Below are 13567 nucleotides of genomic sequence, written 5' to 3'. Positions count from 1 at the left end.
AAGTGGAGATTTCGGACTAAACTGGAATCAACGAAGGATGCTTGACAGCTGTGGCAGGGTTTGTATGCCATACCCTCCTGAAAAGTTAAATATTGTGACATTGAGGTCTGCAGAACTTTGATTCCAGATGAGCTCACTGCCTTCTATGTTCACTTTGATGACCAGAACAGAGAGGAACTATTGCACCCCCTCATGTTTCCCCATGATCCTTTGATCTCAGTATCTGAAGATGATGTGCATCTGGTCTGGATGGAATACCTGGCTGGGTACTGAAGAACTGTTATGATTCACGGATATCTTCAAACTCTTGCTCTGGCACTGTGTGGTACGTACCTGCTTCAGGCAGGCTTCAATAATCCTGGTGGCCAAGAAGAGCACAGTGATCTGCCTCAGTGACTACTGCCCAGTGGCACTTGCATCCACAGTAATGAAGTGTTTTGAGGGGCTGGTGTTGAAGCATTTCAGCTCCTGTCTGAGTGGCAATTTGGATCCACTCCAATTCGCCTACTGAAGTCACAGTCCACAGTAGATGCTATCTCAATGCCACAACCCTGGTACACCTGGACAGCAAAGATGCACACATCAGGATGCTCTTTATCAATTACAGCTTGGTATTTAACACCAATAGAGGACAGGATAATTGCAAATGTCATTCTACACTTTAAGAAGGGAGAGAGGCAAAAGGAAGGAAATTATAGGGCAGTTAGCCTGACTGCATTTCCCTAGTTGGGAAGATGTTGGAGTTGATTGTTAAGGAAATGGTTTTGGGGTACTTGAAGGCACATAATAAAATTGGCCGAAGTCAGCATGGCTTCCTTAAGCAAAAATCTGCCTGACAAATCTATTAGATTCCTTGAAGATATAACAAGCAGAATAGACAAAGGAGAATCAGTGGATGTTGTGTACTTGAATTTTCAGGAGGCCTTTGACAAGGTGCCACACATCAGGCTAATTAACAAGTTAAGAGCCCAAGGTATTACAGGGAAGACACTAGCATGGATAGAGCATTGGCTGATTGGCAGGAGGCTAAGAGAGGAATAAAGGGAGCCTTTTCTGCTTGGCTGCCTGTGGCTAGTGGTGCTCCATAGGGATCACTTCATTTTATGTTATGTCCATGATTTGGATGATGGAACCGATGGCTTTATGGTCAAGTGTGCAGATGATACATAGATAGATGGAGGGGCAGATAGTATTATGGAAACATTGAAGCTGCAGAAGGACTTAGACGTTATGAGAATGGGCAAAAAAGTGGCAGATGGAATACAATGTTGCAAAGTGCCTGGTCAAACACTTTGGGAGAAGAAATAAAAAGGTAGACGAGCTTCTAAAAGGAGAAAAAGTTCAGAAATCCAAAATGCAAAGGTTCATTTGCAGGTTGAGTCGGTGGTAAGGAATGCAAGTGGAAAGTTAGCATTCATTTCAAGAGGTCTAGAATATAAAAGCAAGAATGCAATGTTGAGGCCTTATAAGGCACTGGTAAATTCTCATTGGGTATTGTGAGCAGTTTTTGGCATCTTACCTAAGAGAGGATGTACTGACATTTGAGACGGTTCAGAGGAGGTTCACGTGAATGATTCCGGGATTGAAAGGCTTATGATATGAGGAGCAATTGATGACTCTGAGCCAGTACTGCATGGAATTCAGAAGAATGAGGAGGGAACTCATTGAAATCTATTGAATGTTGAAAGGCCTGAAAAGAGTGGATGTGGAGAGGATGTTTCCTATGATGAAGGAGTCTAGGACCAGAGGACAAATTTTCAGAATAGAGCGACGTCCATTTGGAATGCAGGTGAGGAGGAATTTCTTTAACCAGAGAATGGTGAATCTGTGGAATTCATTGTCACAGGCAGTTGTGGAGGCCAAGTCATTGGTTATATTTAAGGCAGGGGTTGATAGATTCTTGATTAGTCAGGGCTTGAATGGTTATGGGGAGAAGGTAAGAGATTGGGACTGAGAGGGAAATGGATCAGCCATGATGAAATGGTGGAACAGACTCAATGGGCCTAATGGCCTAATTCTGTTCCTGTATCTTATGGTCTTAGGAGATTAGCTTGTCACTGAATATTTTAACAAATTTCTACAAATGTACCTTTGAAAGTATCTTGATTGGATGCATCATGATATGATATGGTATTTTGAGTGCACAGAAACATAAGAAACTGCAGAGATTAGTTGCCTCAGCCCATTGCACCGTGAGCTCATCCTTCCCCACCACTGGTAGTGTCTGCAGGAGGCACTGCCTCAAAAAGGCAACACTCATCATCAAAAATGCTCATCAGCTGGGCCATGTCATCTTCTTGCAACTACCATCAGGCAGGAGGTACAGAAGTCCCACAGCAGCAGGTTCAAAGACAACCACTTCCCTTCAACCATTTATTTGGCTTTTGAACAAACAGGCAAAATCTGAATCATTACTGTTTAGAACCACTATGACCACTTTGATCACCTTGTACTAAAGTTGATACTTTTGTTTTAATGTGTTCTTTATTGTAAGCATTGTGCAAAAATAACATCTGTGTTTTTTGTCTTGAATGATATTTTGTGCCTATGATATGGCTGTGAGTAAGTTTTTCATTGCACCCCTGCACACATGTCCTTGTGAATCTGACAATAAACTGAGATTTGATTTTGATCTAACATACACTTCACATTCAGGTATAATAGATTCCTGCTGTAAATCTGTGACAAGAAATCAAATGTCTTCAATGAACTCTTTTTTTTTCTCTCCTTGTCCCAAAGGAGAGGTTCAAATGTATCGCTGACCCTTGACATGTGTACACCAGGAAGTGAAGAAGCTGATGGAGTGCTGTTGTCGCCCAGGGAACAGTCAGCTCGGGAGTACTTGCAAACAGCATCTAACCTACTCACTTCACAGAAACTGCATGAGCGAGCCATGGACTCTTTCACACTTCAGAGAGAGTTCCTGGTAAGTAACGTGAAAGAATGAGGTCAGGACAAAATTCCAAAGAAGCCTTATTTGCCATTCTGTCTGTTATTGTAATCAGTCAATGAGATTCCTCCAGAACTTAGCCAACTGTACATACATCCATCCTGTTTGCACTCGGCATTCGGCCTATGATTGGTGCCTATTCATCTAGGCCCTGACTATGCTCAGTTCTCCACTGTAGTACTTCCAAGTTAATTACATTCTTCATATCACCTCCTTATGTGGAAAAATGCAATCTCACAGTTTTTATTCAGTGAAAATTTAATGCAGATGTTAAAAAAATATGAAATGGTTTGATGGAGAGGGAAAACTACTCCCAAGACAGAATCAGTAATAATTATAGACCACAGTGAATTGTAAAGGACCCAGAAGTAAGATGAAAAGTGCATGAGTTTCTGTTAGAATAATAGAGCAATAAAAACATGGTTATCTGGAAAATACCTCCTAAACAGTTATGGAAGAAAGTCCAGTATTAAGTTCCAGAAAAGATTGAATAAATTTCAAGTGCATTGAAATGTGTGAAAGTAACCAGAGAGCTCCTTCACAGAGTCAGAATAAAACATGTGAGCTTGCTGGCATCTTTGTTATGTTATTCATTTATGGGGGAAATGGATAATACGAACTGCACGGACTGGATAACACTATCTCCTTTTCTCTCTATTTTTGCTCTTCACTGCCTCAACAGGATTTGAGTAGAGGGCTTCCACTAAATGATTGTTAGTTTGGTTCAAATTACATGTTGGGATATTCCATTCCATTAGAAACATTACTGGTTTCCATACTCAGCTCCTCTGGTGCCTTAATCGTGGGAACTATGCTATCACCAAAAGCAATGCTTTGCTGATGAAGTGATGCAGTCAGCAAACACTCAGCTTGGAGCTGGGAAATTTTGAAATCTGAGTTTAATTCCACACTCTGCATCCTAAACTGTGTTGTTTCGCCGAGAGTAGATATCAGATCATTAGATGCGTAGGTATTCACTTTCAACTTAAGTACCAAAAACGATGGCAGCCACATTTGGTTTTGAACATTACATATTTAAGAGAAATTTAGACAGTATTTTCTCTATTTCAGGAAATACCAATGAATTTTGTTGATCCAAATGAATTTGATATTCCAGGCTTTGGATCGAAGAATCGTTACAAGACTATCCTACCAAGTGAGTAAACAGAAGGAGTACAAGCTTATTAGCATGATCATTGTAGACTACCTAGCTAGTTTTTTTTAAAACTCAGGCCTCAATTAGTGCTTGAGCCAATTTCTTTTTTTGCTGTTTGAGCTAACGTTTGTTGACACTAAGAACTTCAACAATATAAAGATTTTTTATTTCTCTTCGAACAGCCAAACAAAAAGAAAACTCTATTGGCTGGGATGATTGTGAATGGCAAGAATTAGAATATCGCATTTCAATAAATCTCATGGGAGAAAGTTCTGCCTTTTCATCCTGAAGCAGTTTTCACCATCATGATATGATAGGTTTAGAAATTATTCAATATGTAAACAAATCTATCTGTTTCAGAGATAGTTTGTGGGATCATCATGCAGGTATGTAGAGTATAGTGTCATCAGAATTTGTGTCTCTGTTGGTAAAGGCACGTGCATCAGAAAGGTAATCAGCAAATGGGGCAAGTCCTGTATTGAAACATTTGGTATATTTTGAACAGTGGTGCAAATTAATTGTTCATATAGAAGAACAGATAGTTAAATTTGATGAGTAAGAAATTATACCAGGTTAATCAGGCATTTACTTGATTGTTTTAAATATCCAGAAATGAAATTTTAAATTCATATTCTCATTCAAGAACGGTGAATATTTAGCTTGTGAAATGCATTGTCTGTACCTTTAGTGAATATTTATTTTGTGGTCTTTTGCTGCTGTAGCCTTTAATTGGAGGTTCAGTGTGTTGTGCATTCAGAGATGTTCTTTAGCACACCGTTTTTGTAATGCGTGTTTATTTGTGTTATTGTTGCCTTCCTATCAGTTTGAACCAGTCTGGCCATTCTTCTCTGATTTATTTTATTTACAGGGTGCTTTCACATACACAACTAGCACTTGCTGCATTTTTTATTTGGTTTTTCGCAAAGTTCTCTGTAAACTCTAGACACAGTTGTGCACAAAAATCCCAGGAGATCAGCAGTTTCTGAGCTACTCAAACCACCCCATCTGGCACCAGCAATGGTTCCACAGTCAAAGTCACTTAGCTCATATTTCTTCCCCATTCTGATGTTTGATCTGAACAGCATCTGATCCTCTTGACCACATCAGCATGTTTTTATGCACACAGTTGCCCCCATATGATTAAATATTTCCATTAACCTGGAGATGTACAGGTGTACCTAACAGAGTGGCCACTGAGTGTAAGTCCAATAAAAGCTATAATGGTCTAAGAATATATCATTGAACAAGGGGCAAGCATTCAGCCTCACAACCTATTCTGCCTATCAATATTATAGTTTACTCACTGTATCAATCCACTTACCTGCTCGATTCCATCTCATATTCTCATAGTGTTTGAAAATTTATCAGTCACAGCCTTCAATATATTTTCTGATTGAGGAGCACAAAATTCCAAAGATTCCCAGAGATTTAAAGTAATTTGAAGAAGGATAAAATGATAAAAATGTTTTCACCCAGTGGTAATTATCCAGATAAAGTCTAAAGAGTTGGTAAGGACTAAACTCGCATCACATTTAGATGTTTAATTGAAGAGTCATGACCTGTAGTGTTGTGGACCATGTATCAAAAGATGGGATTAGTCTGGACAGGTCTTTTTCATCTGGACAGACATGAGGAATGAAATGGGCAGACTCTGTACCATAATTACTTCTATACTTCTATGATCTGGAAATTCATCATCTATATCTTTAATGGCTTTTATCCCTTATACTGCAGTTCTAGGAAAAAACTTCTACACATTTACCCTGTCATTTTATCTCAAAGAGAATTTGCTGTTCAGTCTACTGAAGTTCAATCAATGTACAGTAGTTCAATGCAGATCAATCTCCTCTCACAGCACAACCCCTCATTTCAGAACTTGGTGCACTTCATTCCTTTTTAAGTAGTGTCCAAAGATGCATGAAATATTCCAGGCATTGGTTAAACAAAAACCCAGAAATGCAGCAAATAGTCCTCACTTGATCCATACTACTGGAAAATATATTATGTTTTGGCGATTAGTGTTCCTACATTCCCAGCTACTGAACCTCTGCATACTGTTACGAACCCCATAACTGGGTATCTTACCAGCAAAGATAGGAGTATCCGTTGAAGTCTGATGATACTATTTTCAACAGTATTTATTAGTAAAAATACATAAAAATAATATCAATGCAAATATACAGATAATATACGTCATCAATACTAAACCTAAAAGTGCAGGTATAATAATCAATAAGAAATAAGCTCTATCGTTGTCTAGGGGATAATGAATTGTCCGATGGAAATATAAAGTTCAGTTCAGTTCATGCAGGCTGCGGTAGTTTCTGATCACTGTGTTTCAATTGTTGGAGAGAGAGAGAGAGTAACATCTATTGTCTTGCCAACTTTCCTTTTATGATCTTGATCCGTCAATGCGTTGTTGTTGTGGCCATTCACGTATGACCCCTCTGTCCTTTAGCTAGACCGTTCCATGGAGGACTCATCACCCAGGCAAGGGTGGACACACACACAAGCCCCCACCGGTCTCGTAGCGTCTCTCCTGGTGCGTCTGAGGGGTGTTTCCCCAGACCCTACTTTTATCCCCACTCACAGGGTCTCAGGTGTCAGTCAGGTTGGGATGATGCAATCCCACAACCAGACCACTCTGGTTGCCCCCCGAGGGGTTTCAATGAATAGAACAGTACTCAATACACAATTCCTTCTCCAAGAGACAATAGCAGTAATCTCTCTCTTTGTCAATAGGAGACATTCCAACCTGTGAGCCTTTCTCTCTTTAATTTTTCATGAGTGTTGTCAATAACAACTGCCTTTGCTGTTATCCTGTGTCTCTCTCATCTCCCTTGATAACAGCATCGGAATAGTAGCGGCTTGCGATTCTCCGGGGGGTGGGGAGTGACTTTGCACCCATCTGCCCATCAGAGTTGCTCTTCATTGATAACACCCCCATCCTTCTAAGAATTTTCACCACAGGGGAAAATTAACTAATACAGTCTTACAGAATTTCAAAATCTAACACAATACAAAAGAGCTTTTCACTACAGAGTAATACAGTTATACATTCAATTTAGCATCTAAACAGTTAGCAATTACATTGTCACTTCTTTTAATATCTTAATATCTTGTACCTTAATAAATTCCTGTAGCATCAGACTCCAATTTAATAAACACCTATTTTTATTCCTTTTCTTCAGCAAAACAAAACTAAAGAGTTGTGATCCTAGCTTAAGTGTATATTACAAAATGTGAACCAATACACATGTGATTATTCTGTAGTACATTACAAAAGTTTATGCAAATACTAATCTTTATTTTACTTTTAAACTCAACAGTCAATCTTCCATGGTGTTGTCTTTATTATTTACATGCTTTGTCGAAATCCCTTGAAACCAGATCCTGTTATTTAAAGTGACATTTTTTTTTCAACCTTCGCCTCTTTTCCACTTAACTCTCACATGGTTAGCTTGCTCACCAGTGTGGAACAGGCTTTTGCATACTCCTTTCATAGGAGTTATTTTATCACAAATGTTTTCCAAACTTAGCCCATCTTCTGAAGTTCCACACAATTCTTTATTTTTTAGCAAGTCGTTAGTTTTATCTTCAGGACCCTTCATTCTATTAGTTTTCAGGTTAACGTCTGCAAGTGATCCCTCTTTGTCCAAACAACATTTCAAATTCTGCCTCTTCATTGCACACCCTTGAATAACATCAGTGAGTTTACATTCCAAATCAAATTGTAATTGATTCACAGGCACCTTGTTAACAAGCCATTGTTCCTTCAGCCTGGTTACTACTTCTGACACCAATCCAGACTTTAAATTTTCTTCATTCAATTTAGGAACTACACTTTTCCCTTCTCCTTCAATAATAATATTCACATGACCAGCTTCCATCTCCTCATTAACTTTTAACACACCTTCTAACACAAACAACTGGGAATTCTCACTTCTTACCAGTACCAAGGTTAACCCTTTCTTCCCTGAACCAAGTCCAGCTGACCCAAAAGGACTGCATTCCTTTTCAACTAAATCAGATACCTCAGACTTTTCCTGAGTTTCATTACTAGGTTCAGTACCATGTGCATCCACATCTTGAACACACTCAGACGGGACATCTGCCTCTTCCAGGCTTTCAATACCCGTCCCCTTTTCAAATTCTAAGTTCCCCTGATCCTCCCAGTTACTCTCTGGTCAACTCCCTTCCGGAGTAAACTCAACCCTGCAGTTAAAACAACCTCATCTGCTAACCCAAGGTAATGGCATCCTTTTCATCTAGGACTGCCCTAATTTCATTATCAGGAACACATTTAAATTCTTTAACTTCTTCAAGCAGTTCTGTCAAGCCAGACAGATCATCCATGTCCAACCCTGGACCTTCGAACAGCCTTATCTGTTTCTCATTTTAACTCCATGCCTCTATAAATTTCCTCCTGGCTAAGGGTAAGTCTACCTCCTCTCCTTTACTCTCTTTCACCTCCCTATTCTCTGTTTTACCATCCCCTAACCCCTCTTGGTACAGGGTCGGTAGAAACATCCCAGCCAAATCGACACTGAACTGATTTAAACTGGTCTCTTTCTCAGCTGCCTTTCTCGACATGCTGCGAGTGATCGCGCATGCGGGATAGATCTGGGAACCTAGGGGTGGGTCCTCAACACTTACAGGCTTGCTTGTCAGCTTCCTTGCTGAACACACGTCACCACCTGCTAAATCGTTACCAAGAAGGACGTCCACGCCTTCTCTCGGGAATTCTGATCGCACCCTTATTTCAACTGGTCCAGATACCAGATCACAATTTATAATGATCCTATGCAAAGGCACAGCTTCTGTCCCTTTTCCTATGCCTCTCAAAACTACCTCTCCCGTCTCAGGACCAAAATCTAGTACCTTACCGAGAATCAATGACTGCTCAGCTCCAGTATCTCTCCAGATCCGCACTGGAACTGGTGTTTCTCCCTCTTTCACAGACATGGTCCCTTCTGAAATAAATCTCTCATGCCCCTCTCGTATTTTATCTACCTGGGGTTTTCTCGTCGATTTGCTGATCGACACAATACACCCTGTAGGGACTGCTGCGTTCCCTTTTCCTGTCTCCTTCCTCGGAGCAAAGCACTTAGATGTAATATGACCAACCCTTCCACAACGAAAACAGGTGAAGCCCGGAACCCTCCTGCCAGCCTGCCTTTCTTCCTCCTTACTTTTACCACTAGCTCCCGGCTGAATTTCTGCCTCAGCAGGCCGTCTTTCTCTACCATTCCTGCAGTCTTTCTGGTAACTGTTATTCAAAGAAAACGTTGTCTTGTGGGTTAGGGCATATTCATCTGCGAACTTGGCAAATTCTGATATGGACTTATTCGGCTTCTCATTCAAATACATCCGGATATCATCCGAAACACAATCTTTAAATTCCTCAATCAGAATTAACTCCCTGAAATGCCAAAAATCCTCTTTCACCCTTTCTGCCGCACACCAACGATCCAAGAGCACGCCCTTCTCATAGGCAAACTCTGCATACGTCTGATTCCACCCTTTCTTTAAATCTCTGAACTTTGTCTATATGCCTCAGGTACCAATTAGTAGGCCCAAAGAATGGCCTGTTTTACTTCCTCCTAATTCTCATACTCCTCCTCCTCCACAGACAACGCCGGATATGCCCGTTGTGCCTTCCCTTTCAACACACTTTGTAACAACGCCACCCACTGTTCTCTGGGCCACTTCTGATTCACTGCCACCTTTTCAAAATGCAAGAAATAACTATCAACATCTGTCTCCTCGAACGGAGGTACTAACCTAAACTCCCTACTAACATTAAACCTCTCCACTCAGTCTGCCCCTTGGATCCTTCTCTCTTGCTTTAACTTCTCCATATCCAGCTCATGCTGCCTCTGTTTCTCCTTCTCCCTTTGCTTTTCAGCTCTTTCCTTCTCCTTTTCAGCTGCTTCTAGCTGTTTTAACCTAATTTCATGCTCTCTCTTCACCTCTAACTCCTTTAGCTGGAGCTCATACACCCTTTTCCTCCGTTCTAACCTTAATTTTTCCAACACTAACTGAACCGTTCCACTAGCTGGTACCTTTTCAGGGGTAGGTTCCACTACCTCAGCCGAAAACACCTTCTTATTAACTTAATACTGAGCTATGGCCCTCTGTATCTCCCACTTTTTCATTGACGACTTCACTTCTGTGAGTTTTATTCTTTTCGCAATATTTACCAAGTCCGACTTTGTGGCCGCCTCTAGCGCCTCTGGAGTCAGGTTTTTTTGTAAGTTCATCTACGTCCATCTTTGCTGGTTTCCCATCTGGTTACCCGTGCAACCAGGTCCAAGTCTGGACTTAAAAGCCCGATTCCCTGGCCCTCCAATTTGGTATCAAATCTCGAGATGAGGCCCCAAGTCGTTACGAACCCCATAACTGGGTATCTTACCAGCAAAGATAGGAGTATCCATTGAAGTCTGATAATACTATTTTTAACAGTATTTATTAGTAAAAATACACAAAAATAATATCAATGCAAATATACAGATAATATGTGTCATCAATACTAAACCTAAAAGTGCAGGTATAATAATAATCAATAAGAAATAAGCTCTGTCGTTGTCTAGGGGATAATGAATTGTCCGATGGAAATATAAAGTTCAGTTCAGTTCATGCAGGCTGTGGTAGTTGCTGATCACTGTGTTTCAATTGTTGGAGAGAGAGAGTAACAGCTATTGACTTGCCGACTTTCCTTTTATGATCTTGATCCGTCAATGCGTTGTGTTGTGGCCATTCAAGTATGACCCCTCAGTCCTCTAGCTAGACCGTTCCGTGGAGGACTCGTCACCCAGGCAAAAGTGGACACACACACAAGCCCCCACTGGTCTCGTAGCGTCTTTCCTGGTGCGTCTGAGGGATGTTCCCCCAGACCCTACTTTTATCCCCACTCACAGGGTCTCAGGTGTCAATCAGGTTGGGATGATGCAATCTCTCAAGCAGTTCACTCTGGTTGCCCTTTGAGGGGTTTCAATGAATAGAACAGTACTCAATACACAATTCCTTCTCCAAGAGACAATAGCAGTAATCTCTCTCTTTGTCAGTAGGAGACATTCCAACCTGTGGGCCTCTCTCTCTTTAATTTTTCATGAGCGTTGTCAATAACAACTGCCTTTGCTGTTATCCTGTGTTTCTCTCATCTCCCTTGATAACAGCATCGGAATAGTAGCGGCTTGCGATTCTCCAAAAGGGGGGCGACTTTGCATCCTTCTGCCCATCAGTGTTGCTCCTCATTTGTAACAATACCATATACTAGTTTCTCACCATCTTAGAAATTCAAAGCCTTTGAGATTCAATCACATATTACATTTTAACTACCACAGATTACATTTTAACGTAAAATCAAATGCCATATGTTATCAAAGCTCAGATTGCACATCCCAAATCAAATGACTTTCAATTAATTAATGCTTTACACATCACAAACACATGACTAAAACAAAAATAAATGTTACATTAATCCTTTGCAATTTCATAAACATGTAATTATCACACATTAAATCAGGTCTGAATTGTAGGGATTTGCCCCGAATTTGATTATTTCTAATATACGGAACTTTGGAGGTTGTGCTTCAATAAGGAATACTTTCCACATATCATTACCCACTCATCCACAGGGTCAAAAGCAGTAAATTGTACAGGGAACACACACAAAATCCTGGTGGAACACAGCAGGCCAGGCTGCATCTATAGGGAGAAGCGCTGTCTTGGGCCCGAAACATTGACAGTACTTCTCCCTATAGATGCTGCCTGGTCTGCTGCGTTCCACCAGCACTTTGTGTGTGTTGCTTGAATTTCCAGCATCTGCAGATTTCCTCGTGTTTGCTTTTTAAATTGAACGGGGGATGTCTACCAGCAGGAAGTTGATTGTTAGAGAGAACATTTTTTGTTTCTGTTTAAATTCACTGTTAGAGAGGTATTACATTGCTGCAGACAGGTATGTGATCTGTGTAACCCCACTGATGCTTTCCTACTGAAGGGTTAAAGCTGTTTCCAGATAGACACCTGCTATCTGGATGTCAACTAATCTTTTCCTTTATATTATGATTATATACTGTACATGCCATATACAAAGACAAAAATCTTGTGAAGGTTTAATAGGCTCAGTATTCAGAAACTTAAATCTTTTACAATGCTTCCATAAACTACAGTATTTTGTTTGTTCTCCAATTGAAACTTCTACACTCAGTGGCCATATTGTTAGATACCTCCTGTACCAAATTAAGTGACTATTCAGTGTACGTCTGTGGTCTTCTGCTGCTGTAGCCCATCCACTTCAAGGTTCGAAGTGCCATGCTGTCAGAGATGCTCTTCTTCACACCACTGTTGTAACACATGATTACTTGAGTTACTGATGCATTCCTGGCAGCTTGTACCAGTCTGGCCAGTCTCCTCTGACCTCTCACATTAACAAGGCATTTTTATTCACAGAACTGCCACTCAATTCATGGAGACCAGCAGTTTTATAGATATTCAAACCATCCTGACTGGCACCAACAATCATTCCATAGTTAAAGTCACTTAGATCACATTCCATTCCAATTCTGATCTTTGCTCTGAACAATAACTGAACCTTTTGACTCTGTCTACGTGCTTTTATGCTTTGAGTTGCTACCACATAATTGGCTGATAAGGTATTTGCATTAACGAGTAGGTAGACATGTCCTAATAAAGCCACCACTGAGTATAATTCTCCTGTTTCCTCAGAATGCTTAGACCAACTTCTAATAAATATTTTCTCTTAAGCTAGCATTCCAAGCATCAGTAATGTGTTATCAACTATCGATGGTGGGCAAGCCACATTGTTCACATGCCTGAAACCAAATTCCCAAAACAACTCTACTTGAATCTTGGACACAGTAAGAGACTTCTAGGATAACAGAAGAAGATTCAAGAACACCCTCAAAGAGTTCTTGAAAAATCTAACAGCTTCTTTGAAATATGGAATTCATGGTCTACACCAGTTTTGGAGAAGGAATTAAATATGTGAGTCGTCATGCCTGTAGTTGAAGGATGGCAACAACAGAAAAAGTGTAAAAGTGTTCAACACCTCAAATAACCCTCACTGACATCTACCCTGTTGCTGCCACTGTCTATAGAATAGATGACAACCATATCTGGCTATTAGTTAGAGTCATACTGTCATAAAGCACTGCAGACCTTCAGCCCATCTAATGCATACCAAAATGTTATTCTGCTTGGTCCCATAGACCTATCTATATGAGTTGGCATGTAATGTTAAAATTGTACAAGGCATTGGTAAGGCCAAATTTGGAGTACTGTGTACTGTCCTGGTCACCGAATTATAGGAATGATGTCAACAAAATAGAGAGAGTACAGAGGAGATTTACTAGAATGTTACCTGGGTTTCAGCACCTAAGTTACAGAGAAAGGTTGAACAAGTTAGGTCTTTATTCTTTGGTGCATAGAAGGTTGAG

At 40.4% G+C, this 13567-nt stretch overlaps 1 protein-coding gene across 1 annotated transcript in view; it reads left to right on the top strand.

Annotated features, from left to right (window-relative positions):
• Positions 1–13567, top strand: part of ptpn5 (protein tyrosine phosphatase non-receptor type 5) — a 104866-nt gene that overhangs the window by 66553 nt on the left and 24746 nt on the right. Inside the window, exons 5-6 of the mRNA XM_059976369.1 lie at positions 2740–2926; positions 4022–4106. Coding sequence (XP_059832352.1) covers positions 2740–2926; positions 4022–4106 — 272 coding nt within the window. The remainder of the gene's footprint in view (positions 1–2739; positions 2927–4021; positions 4107–13567) is intronic.

This window comes from Hypanus sabinus, chromosome 7, assembly GCF_030144855.1.
Source record: "Hypanus sabinus isolate sHypSab1 chromosome 7, sHypSab1.hap1, whole genome shotgun sequence".
In the NCBI taxonomy this organism is placed as follows: domain Eukaryota; kingdom Metazoa; phylum Chordata; class Chondrichthyes; order Myliobatiformes; family Dasyatidae; genus Hypanus; species Hypanus sabinus.
Note: the sequence above shows the minus strand (reverse complement) of the source record. Positions and strands in the feature narration are given on the sequence as shown.